Source organism: Solanum dulcamara, chromosome 2 (genome assembly GCF_947179165.1).
Source record: "Solanum dulcamara chromosome 2, daSolDulc1.2, whole genome shotgun sequence".
Classification (NCBI taxonomy): Eukaryota; Viridiplantae; Streptophyta; class Magnoliopsida; order Solanales; family Solanaceae; genus Solanum; species Solanum dulcamara.
This window is the reverse complement of record NC_077238.1, coordinates 21,353,550-21,370,360: the sequence shown is the minus strand read 5'-3', so window position 1 is coordinate 21,370,360 and position 16,811 is coordinate 21,353,550. Positions and strand designations below refer to the sequence as shown.

Genomic DNA, 16,811 nt, shown 5'->3' with positions numbered 1-16,811 from the left:
ATAGATAAAGCAAAAATTCCTACCATCGGGATAAAGACTAAGCATATTAAGAGTTATGCAGATTCAGATACAGAAGAATAAACGTGCAAGAAAGGGGAGCAGCAAAACTATATACAGAAGAGTATGCCCTCAGATAGGGATAATTACAAATGTTATAGCAGAGTTTTGGCTAATCAACAATAGCACACAGAAACCTTCACCAAAAATTCAGGGGTACAACGACATATTTAGCATTAAAGCATGGAGATCAGCTAGAATCCAATGTGATTTCAGGGTACAAGAACCAAACCAGTTGAAAAGGGAGATAAAAGGATCAGATTGAAAGTTGGAAAAGCTGAGAGATACAAGGGAGAAAAAGGAACCTGAGGTTAATTTGCCAACTCCGAATGGCTACAAACATGATCTCCACACTTTGGTGTTGCAACAAATGCCGACGGAAAGCATATGGAAGATGAAGCTAACAAGGCAAATGAGAAAAAATCGATACATTGATAGGTTTACTTTCCTAATTATAGATAGGAGATTACATGATTGGGCCGGTTTTGTTTTGTTCTATTTTTTGGGCCTGTTATTGTATATATAGAATTGATATATGTTGGTTCTTGATATTAGGGTTGTACAGGGCAAACCGATAAACCACACCAAACCAACAAATCGAATCAAATCGGAAAAAAAAATCGACTAGTGGTTTGGTTTGACTTGATTTGGTGTTTGAAAAAAAACCCGACCATTATAGGGTTGGTTTGGTTTTAACTAAAAAAAGTCAAATCAAACACAAACCGACCCGATTATAGATATACTACTTTTAAATTATGTTATACATAAAAATATTTATTAAAATATAATTTATAAATATTTTTTAAAATTTTTTCATAAGTTTTGTTTTCTTTCTTACATTTAGATTTGGATTTGAGAAGCCATCTAAATAATATACAAAAAAAACTCATCTTATAAAATTATATTATAAAGTTAAAACTTCAAACAGTGTTTTGCCTCCATCTTATATGTTAATATTTTGTACTAGAACTCTTTTTAAGAAGTACTGCTCTGTGCTTTTTATTAGATACTATGAAAAATCTGAGAAAAATTGATATAAAAAAACCCGAACTTTATTGGTTTGATTTGGTTTATAAAAAATTCGAACCAATCCAGTTCATGTACATCCTACTTGATATTATAAATAAAATGGCCTTGCAAGCCACGAAAAATTTATAAAAAAAAAATGAAAGAAAAATAAAGAAAGAGAAAAATTAAAAAATAAATTGAAAGACAATTGACGAGAGTTATTTAAAAAATATTTAAAGTGAAAGAAAAATCATTTTTATAAGACTTATTTTCTGGAAGATGTATCCAGTTACTTGTATGGACAAACCGGACCCCTAATTAGATGCAATCCGTGTAACCCAGTAATTAGGAAAGTGGGCCGTTGTAATGTTGGTAATCAGACAGATAATTTATTATTAATACAAAATTCAAACTATATGCGGATGAGCTAAGGTTTATTATAAGCATAGTTAATTAAGAAGAAAAAATGTCCAAAGAAAGAAAACTAGCCGTTGGGGTGACTTGGATTGGAAAATAGGTCGTTTTCTGAAAACCATAACGTTCCAATCTTATCAGTTATCATCCTCTATAACCCTTTACTTGCCGCTTTACATTTCTCCATCCTTACAGAATTGACAAAAACACCTTCTTTAGGTTTCAAGAACCGAGTAAATTAGAGAAGAATTAGTTGAAGAAAGAGGTTTTTTTTTCTTCCCGTTTTTCTAGGTAAAAGAAATGGATGAATCATCATCATCTTCTTCTTCTTCAGCTTGTCTAGTACGATCATTCTCTCAACCTTCTCAAGAGCGCATTGAGGTAACAACATCTTTTTTTATTAATTCAGCTAATGGGTCTCCGCAAATTGCATTTTTATGCCCCTCTGGCCTCTGCATATGTGGGTTAATGAATAAATTGCAAGTTTACTTATTTGAGGGTTCTCTACTGTTTCATAATTGTGGGATTATGGGTTTGTTTAAATGCAATTTTCTCAACCTTTTCTTATAAGGGTTTATGAATTTTTTATTTTTTTAACTGCTGAGTGGGGATTTTGAGAATTCAAGCAGTAGGTTTACTTTCCCTTCTGTGGCTTCTGCATCTCCAATACTGACATTATCAATTTACTGGGAATTAGGGGATTCATACTGTCAATTCCAACTTGTTTAGCATTGAGGTGTAGTTGCTATTCTTCTTGTTGTTGTTGATGTTATCCTCAAGTCTAACCTTCTCTTAAGTCCCTAGAAGTAGAGTTTATCTTTGTGTTGTTACTTTAGGATTATGTTGTTGTTTCATAGTTTTTGAGCTATTTAAACTGACTTAGGCATGTAAAATTGCTCTCATTTGTTGTTTTCCATAAACATGTGGGGGAATAAGTATTTATGGATTGGAAAATCATTTGCAATTCTGCTACTGAGTGTTTGAGATTGATCTGTGGGTGAGTTTATCATTTAGAAGCTGAGCTGAAAAAAATACTCATACAGGGAGACCCTTTACGTGCATTAACAACATCAGTGTCATTTGGAAGATTTATGTCTGAATCGCTGGACTGGGTGAAGTGGTCCTCATTTACTCATAATCGGTATCTTGAGGAAGTTGAGAAGTATGCAAAGCCTGGTTCAGTTGCTGAGAAGAAAGCTTACTTCGAGGCTCAACACAAAAAAGCAGCTGCTAAAAAAGCTGCATTGTTGCTAGAACAACAAAATGCAGCAGTTGATGAGTCATCTGATCTGAATGTGACGAATCAAAACAATGATCATTCCACAGTGAACTCTGAATCGACAGGAACTAGCAGTTATGTGGGGAGTATTGAAGAAACACAAAGAGAAGAGGGGGAGTTGAATGGGACAACTCAAATTACTGATGAGTCTCAAAGGGAATCCGAGTTCACTGAGAATGGAAGCTATGGGGGCACTGAGGAAGCACAGGGAGAACAGGATCATTTGAGTGTGTCAAATCCAAGTGTTGATCATTGCACAATGCGCTTTGAGTTGCCCGAGAATAGTAGCCATATGGGTATTGAAGAAGTGCAGGGAAATGATGGAGATAATGCAACAACCTGTGGCAGCTATCCTATTCATGAAGAAATTAACAGGGAAACTACTGGGACTGCAAACTCTATCCAACAATCTTATCCAATAGAGAATGAAGTCAAGTCATTGAATCAGCCGGAAAATGTTGTTGTAGAGGTAAGTGAGAATATAGCGCAACTGAAGGAGAAAACACAAACAAAGGTTTGTACCATTACCTGGTTTATTATTCTCCCTTTGTTGCTAAAGTGAGATTTTTTCGTATCTAATTGAACATGCTTTAATCATGCAGAATGCCACTATGGTGGGAGAATCCATGCTGTCAATGAAGAAGAAACCGAAGAAACCATTAACCTTAATGACTAGATTGACAAATAAGAATGAACAATCAAAGTTCAAATCTCGTGTCAAACCGGTGACATCTCTGCAACCTATAGTGACTGATAAATCTGCTCCAACTAGTAGAAAGAACGGAAAAGTCCTGATTGACAAAAAGCAGTCAAATCCAAAATCTCTTCACATGTCAATCAAGTTTTTTTCTCACAGAGAGGAAACAAAGAAAACATTATCTCCGATTCTTGAGAAGATAGTTAATTCAAGACTTGTAAGATCCATCACCAAAACCTCTAGAGACAGCAAAGTTCAACAGACTTCAACTCTGGTACATTAATTGATCTTTGTCCTTAATTTTCTCCTGTATAGGTTGCTTTTCTGTTATCATATTACTTAGCTCTTTTCTGCCAAATGCAGGCATTGGTTAGTGGGACAAAGCGTCCTTCTGAAACCCCTCACCGAGAAAATAGAAGGTAAACGTACTGTTTTAGAACTAAAAGAGAAGGTTAATGAAGACAAGACACAGCATTCAAATGTCTTTGCAGAAGCCGTGACTTTCTTTATTGATGAAGCTCTCAATGTGCATCACTTATCTAACCTTTTACTGAATGGAACACACTCTTTGCTTGCAGGGATAGAATGAAGCTTGACCAATCATTGTGTAGAAGCAGAAAAGAAGAGGGTGAATTGCTATCACGCTCAGGGTGAGATCTTATGGAATATCATATTTTGTTTGGGAATTGGCCTTGTTTACCATTTGGTTATTGTTTTTAGTTTGATAAGGACTTTCTGATATCTGTTGAGGAAAGAATGTGAAGTGAGATTTGAGTTTGTGTGTTTTTTTTTTTTTTTTTTTTTTGATGAAGAGATTTGTGTTGTTTATATGCATGGTATTTAGGGTTTGACTTTAATAATAGTTCCAGTTCTCAATATACGTCTTTCTGCAATATTTTAGATATCAGTTCTTAAGTGAAGCAAGTACAGGCAAATAAAAGGTCAACTTTTGTCTTACAAGTTACTACGTAAGGACATTTTGAGCTCAAGCTTTTTACCTTTTGGAGCAGAAATCTCAAATCTATAAACAAGCATGGAAATATAGCATGTTCCCCTACTGTATTTTCTCCGTTCAGCTTAAGGAGTGAAGAAAGAGCAGCAAAGCGAAGAGAGGTACATGAAGAGCTAATCGACGTCTATCTTTCTGTTACTTTTTCATCGGTTGAATCTGATTATTCACTTGTAATCTGTTGCACTTCAGTTCTTTCAGAAACTAGAACAAAAACTGAACACAGAGGAGGATGAAAAAGAGCAGCGACAAGACAAACCAAAGGTCATTTCCACCACTTAATTTCTAAAGGCTATATATGTACTCATCATAAAATTAGGGATGAGCCTAACAGTCTTCCTATCTCCATGGAATGAAGAAGGAAGTCAAAAATAGATAAGATCACCAAAGATATGAAATTGTGTATTTTGCAGACCATCTCACTTATACTGTGGAATTTACACGTTTTCCAAATTAATATTATCATTAGCCATTCCTCAACATTAGAAAGTAGAGATCGATAAGACCACACATCTTAAACCAATGGGTGGAATTGGTCTCATGTGCCTGAGCAGAGAAGAAGATTGAATTTATTTTTAAAGGGAGTTGATTTCTGAATTTACAGGAGAACGCCACCAGTAGTTCTAAAGTGCTTATATCAAGAGCTAAACCAAATCCAAGCATTCATCATGAAAGAGAATCATCTAGTAATCAAATGAAGAAGGTACTATTCTCTTTTCCCTTGACAAGCTAGTTGTTACCATTAGCAGCAACATTTTTGGCGGAACTGGGATCATGATCATGAGCAGGGAAGAGGATTGAATTTCACTTGGCTGTATACTAAGGAAGGAGAATTGTCTCATCTTGCAGGGGAAAGACACCAGTAGTTCTAAAGTGCTTATATCAAGAGCAGAACTAAATCCAAGCATTCATCAGGAAAGAGAATCATCTAGTAATCAAATGAAGAAGGTACCATTCTCTTTTCCCTTGACGAGCTAGTTGTTACCATTAGCAACAATGTTGTTGGAAGAATTGGTATCATGATCATGAGCAGGGAAGAAGATTGAGTTTTATTTGGCAGCATACTCAAGAAAGAGAATTGTCTCGTTTTGTAGGAGAAAGCCACTAGTAGTTCTAAAGTGCTTACACCAAGAGCTAAACCAAATTCAAGCATTCATCAGGAAAGAGAATTATCAAGTAATCAGATGAAGAAGGTACTCTTCTCTTTTCCATTGACAAGCTAGCTGTTACCATTAGTTGCAACGTTGTTGAATCAATGAGGCTGAATTGGTCTCATGTGCCAAAACAGGAAAGAAGATTTAATTTCTTTCGGCATGTTTATAATATCTAAGTGAAAAACAGACATGTCTAGATTTATACATGTTTAGGTTCATTGTACTTGAATAGAGAAAATCATACCAAATTTATACGTAGCCTAAGTCTCATTTGTAAGGAGCACTTCTTGTACATTGTTAATCAAGTCAATGAGAAGCTTCTACTTTCACTTGGTATTGATTTTGGTAGAGACTTATACCGCTGTCCGCAGGCGGTACCGGCCAACGTTGTACTGAATGTTGAGCTAATGTAATCTTTTTTTGTTGTTCCTTTTGGTGTCCGAAGACGCTCCTTTATTCGGCAACTGGTGGTCCAATCTCTGGATGACCGTTTAGGCGCCGCTCCTCTATGATCATTTAACCACCCTTCTCTTTATAGAGATCGATGTTATTACTTTTTATGCGACCCAACCCGTTCCTCTAAATCTTGAATTCTTATCATTGTTTTACTAATTCAAGTTACGTCGATAATATTTCCGGATCTTTGCAACACGATATCTCATTTTAGTGATTGAGAAAGAATCCTTTTTGTGTGTAGTAGAAGAAACACTTTCGTTTGTTGGGTAGTTACCAACACCTTTTGAATGAAAGAATTCCAAGACTTTTTTTCTTTTTGGTGATTTGCAAGATTTCAATGTCAATTTCTTATGTTTTCAAAATAAGCAAACTCAAGTTGATTTTTCCACTTTGAATTTGAAGAGAGCATGTTAGAATGTCAAGTGAATATATTTCTATATTTCCACTTGAATAGAGAAAATCATACATAATTTGCTCGACTCTTACATTGTTAATCAAATTTATGAGAAGTTTTTCTATTTTCACAACAATATGCCAAGGAAGGATTACACCTCTTGCAATCTTGCTTTCAAAACATTCCTTTTGAGTCGAGGGTCTATTAGAAACACTCTCTACCCCACAAAGGTAGGGGTAAGTAAGGTCAGCGTACATCCTACCCTTCGCAGACCTCACAAGTTGTTGTAATATGCTAAGGAAAGAGAGGTGTCTCATTTTGCAGGAAAAAGCCACTAGTAGTTCCAAAGTTCTTACAACAAGAGCTAAACCAAATGCACTTATTTATCAATCAAGAGCTGAATCAAATGCAAGCATTCGTTGTGAAAGAAATTCATCAAGTAATCACATGAAAAAGGTACTTTCTCTTTCCATTGATAAAAGTTGATGTTACCTGATAGAGGTTTGCTTCCTATTATTAGATGTGTCACTTGCTGAAGTCCAACTTCAAGGACACTAGATAAAGTCTTGTATGCTGCTTAAAGAAATGGTTCGCACCTTTATCTATTTGTGGCTTGCAGATGCCGCGACAACCTTGCTCACCTAAATTCAGTGGTAAGCCAGTCTCAGAAGTCCAACACAACAAACCTCGACAACCTTGGAGGCTTTCAGGGAAGCCTGAGGGATCAAAAGATGTTAAAAGGGAAAACAACCTTCCAAATCATTTCCCAGTGAAAGATAGATCGGACAATCCCAAGTCATTTATCTGTGAGAGTATGTGGGAAAATGCTTCGCCAAATATCCTAGTTTAAGACAGACTGCTGCTGATCCATAAAGAGCATTTTCTGAACATTTAACAAAATGCTGCTGCTTTTCAATTATAAAGTTCCAAGGGCAACAAATTGGTGCATACTAACAGGCTGTTAAGACGTTGCTCCAAATGTCTAATACAATAGGGTATCCATTTTGTCACTCGAGTGGTGAAATGCATGTTTCCGTATATCAATATTTCCTATTGACGGAACAACGGAATGTAAATAATATGAACTTTGGTCTCGGCTTAATTTGTCAACTTCAACAATATTCCTGGATGATGCTTTTACTTATCTATGCAACTAGTACAGAATAAAAATAATATTTCTCCCGAGAGTTTGTGACAGAAACAAACTCCAGCAGTTTTCCTTTGAAATCTTGCTAAACCTCATGGTATCCCATCTATGCAAGCATTGATTTTCTGGAGTTTGTGATTGCACCAAACTCCAGCAGTTTACCTCTCAGATCTTGTATTGACAATTTTCATAGTTGCAGCAGCTCAATAGTTGCAACTCGTGGCCTCACAAGGGTTCACCCTCTTTTTACAAAAAAAGAAAAAGAAAAAAAAACAAAAAGGGTTGAGCACATTTGCATGTTAGCCCTAACTAAATCTACTTACAATACCAGATAAAATTAAGCATGCTTTGACTAATAAGTTGTTGAAGAAGCTTGCTTATTGTGCTAAAAAAATTCCAATGCCATGCTCTCAAGTACATTTAGTAGAGAAAAAACATGCAGTTGTTGTGAGCAATGCTATGCATATATATGTCTACCATCTAAAGCTTCCCATGGGATAAAGGTTAGACTATGAACAGACCATGCTCCATCACAATACCTTCCAATGAATCAATTGGATACTCATAATCAAACCTCAATGTATCATACAAGCATGTTGGAACTCCAGAAATGGGTTGTGGATCATTGTAGTCAAATTGTTCTATGTTCGGAAGACCATTATTAGCTAGAAAATATTCCCCTTGGATAGAAGCATCACACATGTCCTCACCTAGAGATGCAACAATTGATCCACTCCTCAAAGTTGGATTTCCTGGGCTTGATTCTGGACCATTGACTATGTTGTGGCTCGTCGCGCTCTGTGTAGTACTTGGCATTTGCTCAAGCGTGTGAAAATTTGTTTGTTGATGGCTCACAGGTTGAAACAAGTTGACAGTACTTTCTACTGGAGAAACCTTTCCTACTCCTTCATTTTTGCTCTTGAAGAAAGAAGGTTTAGTTTTTGCATCTGGACGTCTATCCCTCTCTTCATGAGAAGGTATACGGTTCAGAAAACAAGTCACTTCTGTGCGATCAAGTGAGATTTGATTAGAAACCACAGGCAGTGGTTGGTGACTTAACCCATTAGCTGACTGAAAATGTGGTTTAAAGTCTTGCTGTTTGTATTGAGGTTGTGGAGCTTCTCCAGTAGAGCAATATGGAGTCGGTACCTTAGCACTTTTTACATCAGTATTGACCAATCCAAATGAATCGTTGAGGCCTGTCTTTGAATCAGCAGTCTGAGAATCAAAGTTATCTCCAACCACAGACCTAGGCTCTACAACTGACACTGAAACAACACCCTTTTCCTTGCTCTCAATGTTGGATTTTCCATTTTGAACAATAGCTATGTCTCCAGAAACACAGCCATACTTGTCATTTGTAACATCAGTGCACACATCCACTGGATTCGGAAGGCTGAGACTAGAAAAAGTTTCTTTAGAAAATGCATCTGGATGCTTCATCCCACAAAATGATGCTTTAACTTCATCCTCTTTCTGCAACCTAGTCAAGTAGAGGCGATACTTCTGCAAGAAAATGATATTGTTATGAGAACTTTTTTCCCCTTAAATTTATGAAACCTCAATCTCAAAAGCAGAGAAGACCATTCACATTAATATAGTAAAGGAGATATTTTTTGCTTGAGGCTTCAAACTACTAGGTCTAGTCATTAAGACTACTATGAATGAAAAGTAAGGAAATCCTTTTCTTGACGTGACATGCATGCATTATACCTAACCTTTTAACTTAATTTCAATCTCAACAAAGCTCAAACTTTTCTTTTTAGTTCATACTAATGTGAATATACTTGATTTTAGGTTGGAGGCAACTTGCAAGAAACTGCTTAACCAAAGGTCATGGCTGAACTGGCTGTATATGTTGGCAAAACATGCCAATGCCCCTCATAAGAAACACAAGTTGTGAGAATATTTACCTGTAAGTGGCTAGCAACATTTTCTCTGGTCAACCATGGGACACCCATCAAATCAAGGATCTTCTTGGGACCAACTTCTGCCAATCATAAAAAAATATTATTACAATATCCCAAGAAAATAATTACTAGGAATATGTATAGGAACTTTGAAGATGAAAGGAGCTAAAGTTTTGGTTTTTTATCATTTGGTGTAACTTGAGAGTAAAAAGAAATTTCAATGAACTTACTGTCAAATCCAATCTGGTTTACAGCTTTGACAAATTTCTGATGAAGATCTACAGTCCAAACTACTCTGGCTTTCTTCATGGAAGAAGAATCAACACATCTTGAATCAGACATTTCTCTTTCATCATGCTTATTTTCAAAATCTTTTCTCTTCTTTCCCGAAAGGATTCCAGCTCCATTAAGCATCCACACTTCATCGTATTGGTCCAATTCACAATTTCCAATGTCCCTTGCCTCCTGCATCTTTTTTCTAAGTACATGCTGCCATATGTTTCTAAGTTCTTTCATCCGTATAGGCTTTAAAAGATAATCACACGCACCATGTTGAACACCCTTCATCACCCTGCTTGTTTCACCATCGACAGACATCACTGGAAAGGTATTTTGAAAAATCAGTGCAATTGTAGTGGAGAAAAGAAAACTACCCAATAAGTATTAGTCCAGAAAAAACTTTCAAGTCTTAAATGAAAGGGAACTGACTTATGACAGGAAGATCCATCTCAAGTCCAACATGCTCCAGAAGCTTAAATCCATCCATGTCAGGCATGTTAACATCACTGATCACAATGTCAAATCCATCCTTTCTCTCTCGGAGCAGATACAAAGCCTCTCGTGCAAGACCACATGTCGACACTGAAAGAAACCAGTAACAAGGTCTTCAGAAACCAAAAGACTGCAACTATAAAAATTAGAGATAAATTTATCTTCTTTAAGCTAACAAGTAGTCAGTGATAGCTTTGTTGTGCATCACACGTCGAAAATTCAAACATGCAATCTAGAAATTTCAGTGGGGCATGGGAAAATTATGAGCAATGAACTCATTAGCAACAATATGCTCTCTGCCTCAGCACCAAAATAATACAATTGAAGTGATAAGACGAGACGCGTGCTGGGATCTTAAAGAGAATCCACATTGACTCAAACCAGTAAAAGTTCAGTACAAGCATCAGTTTAAGACTGCATTTATCTCGGCAGCATCCTAACCAGAAACAGGATGCACAGCTAATTATAAATGACCTAATTCCTGAGTTAGGAATTAAAATTGCATTACACAAGTATGAGAATTTGTAAAAGTACTTTGTCAAAGATAATCAGAAATCATCCATCGATATTAGTGGCAAATATAAAGTGAAGTTAGCCATTGTTATCTTCACACAATATATAGCACTAACTTCACCATATGCAACTCCAAGTTGCTACAGACCAACTAAATTATCAAACCACAAAGAGCTTACTCATTTTTTACTCAAGCATGACTTCCCATATAGACAAAGTGCAGAACTCAAAGGGATAGATTTACAGCCACAAAGAGGTGAAACAATTCAATGGAGCTATGAAACCAAATCTAATAATAGTAATAGTCTACCCAAAAATAACATCAAAGATGATTTACTTTTGAGATAAGTGTCAAAAACACATCTGAGCTATCCCTTTTTTGAGTTTCATACCTAAACTATCACTTATTAGTTTGAGAAACACACCTCTCTCTTTTATTCCACTCTCATCAAGGTGTTACAAAACATTCCACCTTAACAAAAATTAAATAAATTATTAGAATTAGTTAAAATTAAAGATTAAAGTATTACTATCTCCCGCCCAAAAAAATTTATAAAATAAAATATTAAATATTTTTCTTACCTCACTCCATCACACTTTCTCTCACCATAACCCCCCTCAATTTTTTAATTTTATTTTTATTTATTAAATTTTTTTTATAAAATATTTTTTTAAAAAAAACCTTACTTTATCCTCCCTCAAATAATAATTTAGATAATTTTTTAAAAAAAACAATTCTACCCGACCCCACTAAACCCTATGCTCGTTTTATGTTAGATATATACATATGATTTTAGAAAAGTATTTTTGATTTCCCGCAAGACTTTTCTGAAATAAAATTTTTATTTCTGTTGTATTCAGTACGCAAGTAGGAAAAAATATTTTCCTAAAAATATATGTACAAATCTAACACAAAACGAGAAAAATACATTTAAAAAATATAAATTAAGGGAGGAGGGTTAGATGGGGTGGTATAATTTTATTTTTTAAAACAATAAAAACAATAACATTTTTTAGAAAGAAGTGAAGAAGGGGTGAAGTATGAATTTTTTTAAAATATTTTATAAAAGAAATTTGAAAAATGAAAAAATTTTAAATTTTTTTTTAAAAAAAGGATGGGGATTGGGGGAGGCGGTGGGGTGTGTGAAATTTTTTTTTTATAAGAAAATAATTTCTTTTTTGAAAATAGAAATACTTTAGTCTTCTAACTTTTAGCTAATATTAATAGTTTATTTAATTTTTTTCAAGGTAAAATATTTGATTGGCAATATATTTTAAGAAAATAAAAAAAGTGTATCACACACCAATGTGTGTTTTTCAAACTAATAAATAATAATTTAGATATGAAACTCATAACTCATAACTCCAATAGCTTAGCTAAAAACAAAAGAAAATAATTTTGATATATTTTTAACACTTATCTCTATTACTTTTTAATACATTTGAAGACCAAATAGGATGTCAATAATTGAGTCTCTCTTTGAAAATCCTAAGAATTAATTTTCTTTTTTCCCCTTCTCTTTGATGCCTCCATGAGCTTGCCTCAAGGGGGGAAAAGAAGGATCATTTGAAGTAGTATGCTATTCTAACAATCAACATAAGAGTTCTGTAATAACTTTCCTTATCTAGGAATCCCTTTCCCTAAACAGTAAGCACATAGAAGGCATCAAAATTCTGGAAATAAAAAAAGATATATAGCCTTAAAATCAAGCTAAGGAGATGAACTATAGAAACTAGAGTTCAAGCTTAATCATCCAACAAAGTAAGAAAAAAATTGCAAAAAGGGTGTCTTTTTCAAGTAGTAAAAACAGAATTCAAGCTGGAAAATCCAAGATTATGCAACAAAGTCGAAAAAAAATATGAATAAATTTGCAATGGTGAAAACGGAATTCAAGCTTGAAAATCCAAGAAAACAAAACAAGTGTAAAAAGGGTGTCGTTTTCAAGTGGTAAAAAACAGAATTCAAGCTTGAAAATCCAAGAAAACAAGTGTAAAAAGGGTGTCTTTCTGCAGGGAAGAAAACAAAATTCAAGCATGAAAATCGAAGATGATTCAACAAAATCTAGAAAAGAAAAGGGTGTGCTTAAAAACCTTGATAAGAACACTTCTTAAGCATCTTTTCAAGAATCTTCAACCAGGTAGGATCATCATCAACAACAAGAACCCTTAGACCAGCTGGGAAAGTATCAGTTCTTGAAGAAGAAAACCCAGCACTGGTTTTACTATTCTCCATCAGAAAAACAGCCAGTTTCTGGGGAAGAGAGGAGTAGATCTTATTATTAGTAACTAATAATATAAGTATATATAAATAGGAAGAGATAAGTGTGCAAAATATTTATATTTTATTTTACAATTATTTTTAAATATGAGACTTAATTTTAATTTATTTTATTTTATTTTTTATTAAGATAGAATATTTTATTCATAGTGTAATGTGATAAAAAAATTTAAATAAGAGAGAGAGTTTAATACATATACTATAATGAGAGTGAACTAAAAAAGATAAAATATATTTTTTAAATTAATAAATAATAATTTAGATATAAAATTCATATTTTTAATAATTTAAATATGAAATTCAAAAAAGATGAATAGTTATACTTTATCTCAAATAGGAATAAACAAAAGTTATAATCTTATCAACTCTGTTTTCTGTTTTGTGTTTTTATGTGTGATGTGTATGAGAGATAGAGAGTGTGTGAGAGGGACACAATGAGAGGAAAAAAAAAAGGTTTTAAATGGAAAGTCGAGAGAGACTATCACTAGTTGCCGTCGGCTATTTTCTCCAGTTATATCGGTTCAGCAGGACATTGGTCCATTTGTTTCCTTCATATATCTATTTGCTAACACTCTGGTTGGATGATTGTTAGGTGTTGTTTATATTATTATTCTATTATATTGTATTATTTTAATAAATATAATATTTAGAAATATTGTATTATTTTTTATCGTGATATAATATCACACATTAATAATTTAAATAATAAATCAATAAAAAAAATAGAAGTACGAGCTAGAGATACTATAAAAAGATAAAGTAAAGGATAAAATAGGATTATTAAATAATAAGAAAAGACACAATGAGAAGAAAATATTAAGGTAAAAACGTGATCACATCAAATAGATTGTTATGCAAAGTGAGACATTTTGTTGTTACCTAACGATGAATTTAAAAGATATAATACAATAAAATTTAAGTAACCATCAAAACAAAGATTGTATTTAAACTAACAATACAATACAATCAGTAACAACCATCCAAACTAGGTGTAAGAGTCTATTTGGAAAGCCAACTGATAGTTGAAATTAGTGCAACCATAAGGTTATATTAAATTTTAAAAATAAAAGTTATTTTTCTGAACTTAAAAATTTATATTAGACAAATAAAGGCCTTTATAAATGATATTAATTAATTAAATATTTAAAATGTATATTGTCTTTTGAAAATGTATTATTAATAAACATATTTTCTTAACTAATATTCTAAAAAATAATTAATTTATATTTTTCAAATTAGTATATTTTAATTAAATTAATCATAAAAATTACAAGTACAAGATTTCTATGAACATCATGAAATGCATGTTTAACAAAAATTTAATATTATAAACATAATGTCATGAAATTATTAAAACATTCGACAAAAAGATAATTTATTAAGTCTAACTAAAAAATAAATGGCTTGTAATGTAAAATATCAAGTCAATACTATCAAAACAAATAAAACTGAAAATATATCATAAGTTCTAAATTCAAAACAAAAAAATTAACATAATACTCTTATGTCAAATTTACTTATGTATTTATTTACTTATTTATTTTACTTATGTATTTATTTACTTATTTATTTTTATTTATACCTAGGAATATGTCTTTTGAGCCGAGGGTCTTTCGGAAACAGCATATCTATCTCTATGAGGTAGTGGTAAGGTATGCGTACACCCTATCCTCCACAGAATCCACGTGTGGGATCCCACTGGGTATGTTGTTGTTGTTGTTGTTGTTCTTATGTCAAATTTCAATATAACGTACACAAATATGATTTAAAAGAAAAGAAAAATGTAAGTCTATAGCCTTATTCAATAATAAATTCTACTTTAATTTAAAAATTAGAATACTAACACAATTATTCTAATGCAAAAAAATAAAATAGAATAAACAAATAGATAATACTAACAATTGGATGGAATTACATGAAGTAAAGGTTGAAAATAAGAAGGAAATGAAATATAAATAATGTAAATAAAAAATACACTTTTAGAAAATAATAGAATAATAAAAATATTTTTTTAATAATAAAAATAAACAATAAATTATGAAAAATACAAATAGAAAAAAGAAAGAATTTAATTTTTATTTATTTAATTACACAGAAAATTGAGGAGTGTAATTAATCTCTTCAAAGAGTGTAATTACACCCAATTATATAAAATTCCAATTCCATTGTGTCTTTTCTAAGAGGCCCATTATAAGAATTCAATTTTTCGAATACTCCCCCGTCTCAAATTATTTTTCCATTTTCTTTTTTACACGTATTACAAAATTATAACAAAAGAGTATTTGGTTAGTCTACTCTTTAACTTTTTTTAATACACTTTATTTATGTGTGTATAAAGATTAACAATGAACAAACTATTTTGGTAATATTTATACTTTGAAACATAATTAATTATAACAGTAAAATGAAAAAAAACATTAATTTTATTTTGATTTTATAATACCGATGATGATATCACATATTGTATTGGTGCGGTGTGGATGAAGTAGAGGCTTGAATCCAGAATCTTGTGTGATAAAAACATACCACAAAAATTTAAAGGTAAATTTTATAAGTGGTGGTTAGAATGACTTTGTTGTATGGAGAAAAATTGTAATGACCCTGAAAGCCATTCTTGGAATTTTTCTCGAAATGACTGTTTTGCCCCGAGTCTTTTCTGAATTGGACCAACTATTGGTTTTGGGAAAACCTTATGAAAAGGTTGGATTTTGGAAATTTTGAGTTTCATAAGCTTTTAGTATTTTAGAGTGGCATTTTAGGTCAACCAGAAAGTTCCGTTGATTCCAGGAGCTCCGGAATGGAGAAATTGGTTTAAGGCAGTTTGCGGAATCAGAATTGGGATTGTAACGAACAATTGAGATCTTGAGTTGGGAATTTGATGAATTTTAGGCTAAGGTTTGACTTTGGTCAACATTCGGAGTTCCGACGCTCGGAATGAAATTATGTCGACTTTGTTCGATTAAGGGGATGATTCTTGGTCTAAAAGAAGTGTTAGTGAAATTTTTAGAGGTCTTGAGCCTGTTTTGGTATTTTGGAGGCCTAAGTTAATTTAGTTGCGAATTTTTGAGTTTCGGGTCAAGAAGACCTCGAATTCGAATTCTGATGGTTCTATTGAGTTTGGAACGCCAAAATTAGTATAGTAACATCGAAGGTTTGTGTGCTCGGGATTCCAAACGAATCCTAAGGGTTGATTTTGAGAATTGATACTTAGAGATTTTTTTGTGTTCTGCTTTATATCTAGTGCTAGTAATGTTGTCATTCGCGATCTTGTGGGCATTGTCGCGATTGCGAGGGTCGATTAAATGACTTGACTCGTTGACCCTCCAAGATCGCGAGATATTGTTCATCGCGATCGTGAAGGGTAAAATATGCATGAACAGTGTTTAAACCCTAAATCGCGAATTTGAACTCATTTTCTCTATTGTTGGACCTTGAGAAGCTCGGGAGGGACAATTCTTAAGAGATTTTCGAGGGATATTGGCTTGGTAACTTCTCTTATTATGATTTCATCTTTTCCCATCAATTATCTACTGATTTAAAAGCTTGGAATTGAGGTTTTAATTGAGAAAAGTTTGGTGTTTTTCAAGAGACTAAAACCTTAATGTTTTGATGATTCTAAGTTGGTTTGAAGTCCAAATTCAATTCCGTTTTCACCATTAGTTTCCAAATGCTTCAAGTATTGTTTTCATGTAAAAAAATTCAGATTTTCCTAATTAGGTAAGTC

The 16,811-nt window shown here is 33.1% G+C and overlaps 2 protein-coding genes across 2 annotated transcripts; one reads left to right on the top strand and one right to left on the bottom strand.

Moving 5' to 3' along the window:
- The first annotated feature begins 1,540 nt into the window (after nt 1–1,540).
- LOC129880432 (protein WVD2-like 7) lies at nt 1,541–7,478 on the top strand. The gene is made up of 12 exons (XM_055954466.1): nt 1,541–1,860; nt 2,523–3,272; nt 3,361–3,729; nt 3,819–3,874; nt 4,034–4,105; nt 4,466–4,568; nt 4,657–4,728; nt 5,069–5,167; nt 5,314–5,412; nt 5,559–5,657; nt 6,793–6,924; nt 7,088–7,478. The coding sequence occupies exons 1-12, from the start codon at nt 1,780–1,782 to the stop codon at nt 7,316–7,318; spliced, it is 2,163 nt and encodes a 720-aa protein (XP_055810441.1). The 5' UTR covers nt 1,541–1,779; the 3' UTR covers nt 7,319–7,478.
- A 151-nt stretch (nt 7,479–7,629) lies between these two features.
- On the bottom strand, nt 7,630–13,089 carry LOC129880433 (two-component response regulator ARR11). The gene is made up of 5 exons (XM_055954467.1): nt 12,901–13,089; nt 10,234–10,386; nt 9,756–10,124; nt 9,529–9,605; nt 7,630–9,121 (listed from the first exon to the last, which is right to left on the bottom strand). Exons 1-5 carry the CDS (start codon nt 13,040–13,042, stop codon nt 8,120–8,122), a joined length of 1,743 nt encoding a protein of 580 aa, XP_055810442.1. The 5' UTR covers nt 13,043–13,089; the 3' UTR covers nt 7,630–8,119.
- Nucleotides 13,090–16,811: the final 3,722 nt, after the last annotated feature.